The sequence below is a fragment of the Egretta garzetta genome, unplaced genomic scaffold, assembly GCF_000687185.1.
Source record: "Egretta garzetta isolate BGI_Z169 unplaced genomic scaffold, ASM68718v1 scaffold46, whole genome shotgun sequence".
Classification (NCBI taxonomy): Eukaryota; Metazoa; Chordata; class Aves; order Pelecaniformes; family Ardeidae; genus Egretta; species Egretta garzetta.
Genome location: NW_009260268.1, coordinates 3,597,340 through 3,599,735, shown reverse-complemented (window position 1 = coordinate 3,599,735; position 2,396 = coordinate 3,597,340). Strand labels below are relative to the sequence as shown.

Genomic DNA, 2,396 nt, shown 5'->3' with positions numbered 1-2,396 from the left:
GTCATGCTTTAAAAGCTTCTTAGGAAAGTCTAATCATGATGAGCCTTCTTATACAATCAATATGGCAAATTGAAAAATACTTACGGTTGATGTGATCAATATAGTATACACCAATCTGAGGATCATATGCAGCTTCCCATCCCCATGGTAGTTCATCCCCAACACAATCCGCAAATGACAAGGGCTTTGTTAACCTAAAAAGCAAAGAAACAAGTTAATGGCACAGCTTTTCTCTCTTCCATACATATGTTTGTTATTCATATTAATTCCTATTATGACAGATCCTAAAGAAAGATAGCAGGGAGAAAGGAGAGCAAGTTGTTTTCTCCCTCTTAAAGTTTAGGCTCTTGATCGTTTTTTCCCTATTCCATCCTTCTGAATTCATTAACTCCAAGAACATAATATAAGTTACCGCAAACATTTTTCAGCACAGGCACTCAAGTGAGAAATTCACTGCAACATCTTTCACATTTGACAGCTTAAAATTAAACAATAACCAATAGCTTGTTAAAAAAAAAAAAAATCTACAGTCCTATTTGTCCCCAGAAGAACTGGACCCTTTAACCTTGAGTCTGTGAGACAGCACAAGATTTCAAGGTCATCTTCTCTAATGACCACAGACAGGAAACTCAGAAAAGAGGATACAACCACCTAAGATGCAGTTAGCAGCGCTTATCAATCCACGTACTTGAATAAAATAAGCAGCAGTGTGCACAGAGTAGCCATTTTATAAGTAACATTTAATCAGCCTTAGATGTTCACATGGTGCTTTTTTAGGAAGACAAGACAATTAAAGTTTTCCATTTTAATAACGAAGCACCTATTTGTTACAAGAAATAGATTGATAACAATAATACATGGGCTCTTTTTCCAACTGAGGCTGAGCAAAGCTTTACATCTTCATATTTTTGCCGCCTTTTTTTTTTTTTAAAACAAATTAGTATTGAGTTTCCTGTTGATAAACCCACAAATAAATGCCATGTGACATACTGATATATTTAATAGTAAGAACAAGACATTTAGGTTTTTATTGTCACCACAGTAACAATAAGATCAGTACATATCCAGAGTTTAAAAAAAAAAAAAAAAATCCTGAGGGTAAGATTATCAAGTGCAGTTTGTGGGACACATGAGCATCACCTCCTTTGCTCACGCTGCTTAAGGTCTATCACCTAAGACTGGTTTTTCATCTCATCATTAAAATTCTGTAGAAATAAAAAGCTAGCAGTCTAATTCAAATATGATTTTCTGTGTTTCAGTATTTTTTCTTCAATTAGTTTCTGACCAAAACAAACTGGTTTATCGACATTTTTGTGAGGAATGAAAGAGAACAGTACATTTAATGTTCTACAAGAAGAATTGGCTTTTTTGTGTAGAAAACACCAGATAGAAAATACTTTACAAAACTATTGAATTAAATTCTTCATGCAGCTGAGAAAATAGAAATTTGAGCACAGGTTTGATTTAGAAATCGTTGTCCCACAAATACATCATTATTATTGACGGATCTGACCTACCAATTCTTTAAGTAGGGCAACAATTTATTCCTCCAAACTAGGGTTGCAGAAATTACAAAACCCCAAGCTCTTAGGATCCAAAACCTTTTGAATCGTGGGGGTTTTAATTTATATTTTAAAAATTGTAAGCATGAATCTAATTCCTCGTATTTCTCCAAAGTTTACAACATAATCCTAGGAATGTTACTAATGCCTAATGTGACGTCCTGAACACACTCACATGTAGAAGACAAATTCAGCAATTTATTGCCACTTAGAAGCTGCTATGCAAACCCATGAAACACGCTTAAAACTATAACAAAATTCAAGTGAGACTACTGGTGAGAAATTACATCTGGATCACTAGGATATAAAATATGGATTATAAACAGCACAAGCAAGCTGTGAGAGAAGTTCTGTTTACTGGGAGAGATTTTCCATGAGAGTGGCCAGCCACAGACACTTTTCTCTGTTGAATGACAAGGTGTAGCTCTGTAGTACCTGTTCTCCTTCTCAACCTTAACCCACTATATGCTACCTCACGACCCAAGAGCTCCTTTTCTAAAGGAAATCTTAATGGACACGACCCATCCTCATTACGATGCAGGAGAGGACAACCCACTGAAGCTGACTGGAGTAAACTCCCCAGCCATCTCCAGGCAGAGACCAGGGCTGTAGTAAGCCAAGCCTACCCATTGGGTCCTCTCCCAACTGCTGACATACATTTTTAAATCCAGACGTGGCACTGCTCTGAGTGAGGCTGCTCCGGGAAGGAGCTCTCAAGAAACCCCAGCTCAGACATGCCACTCCTCCTCACCCTCCTCCTCCTCTCAGGGCAGGAGGAGCTGTGCCACCACGGCCAGGACAGCAGCTTGGGTAGCCCACAACTGGGCCCGCCAC

General features: G+C 38.1%; 1 protein-coding gene across 1 annotated transcript in view; it reads right to left on the bottom strand.

Annotated features, from left to right (window-relative positions):
- WWC2 (WW and C2 domain containing 2) overlaps positions 1-205 on the bottom strand; it is a gene marked incomplete at its 5' end in the record, with an annotated part of 65,361 nt that extends 65,156 nt beyond the window's left edge. Inside the window, one exon of the mRNA XM_035897818.1 lies at positions 85-205. Within this exon, the coding sequence (XP_035753711.1) occupies positions 85-205 (121 nt within the window). The remainder of the gene's footprint in view (positions 1-84) is intronic.
- Positions 206-2,396: the final 2,191 nt, after the last annotated feature.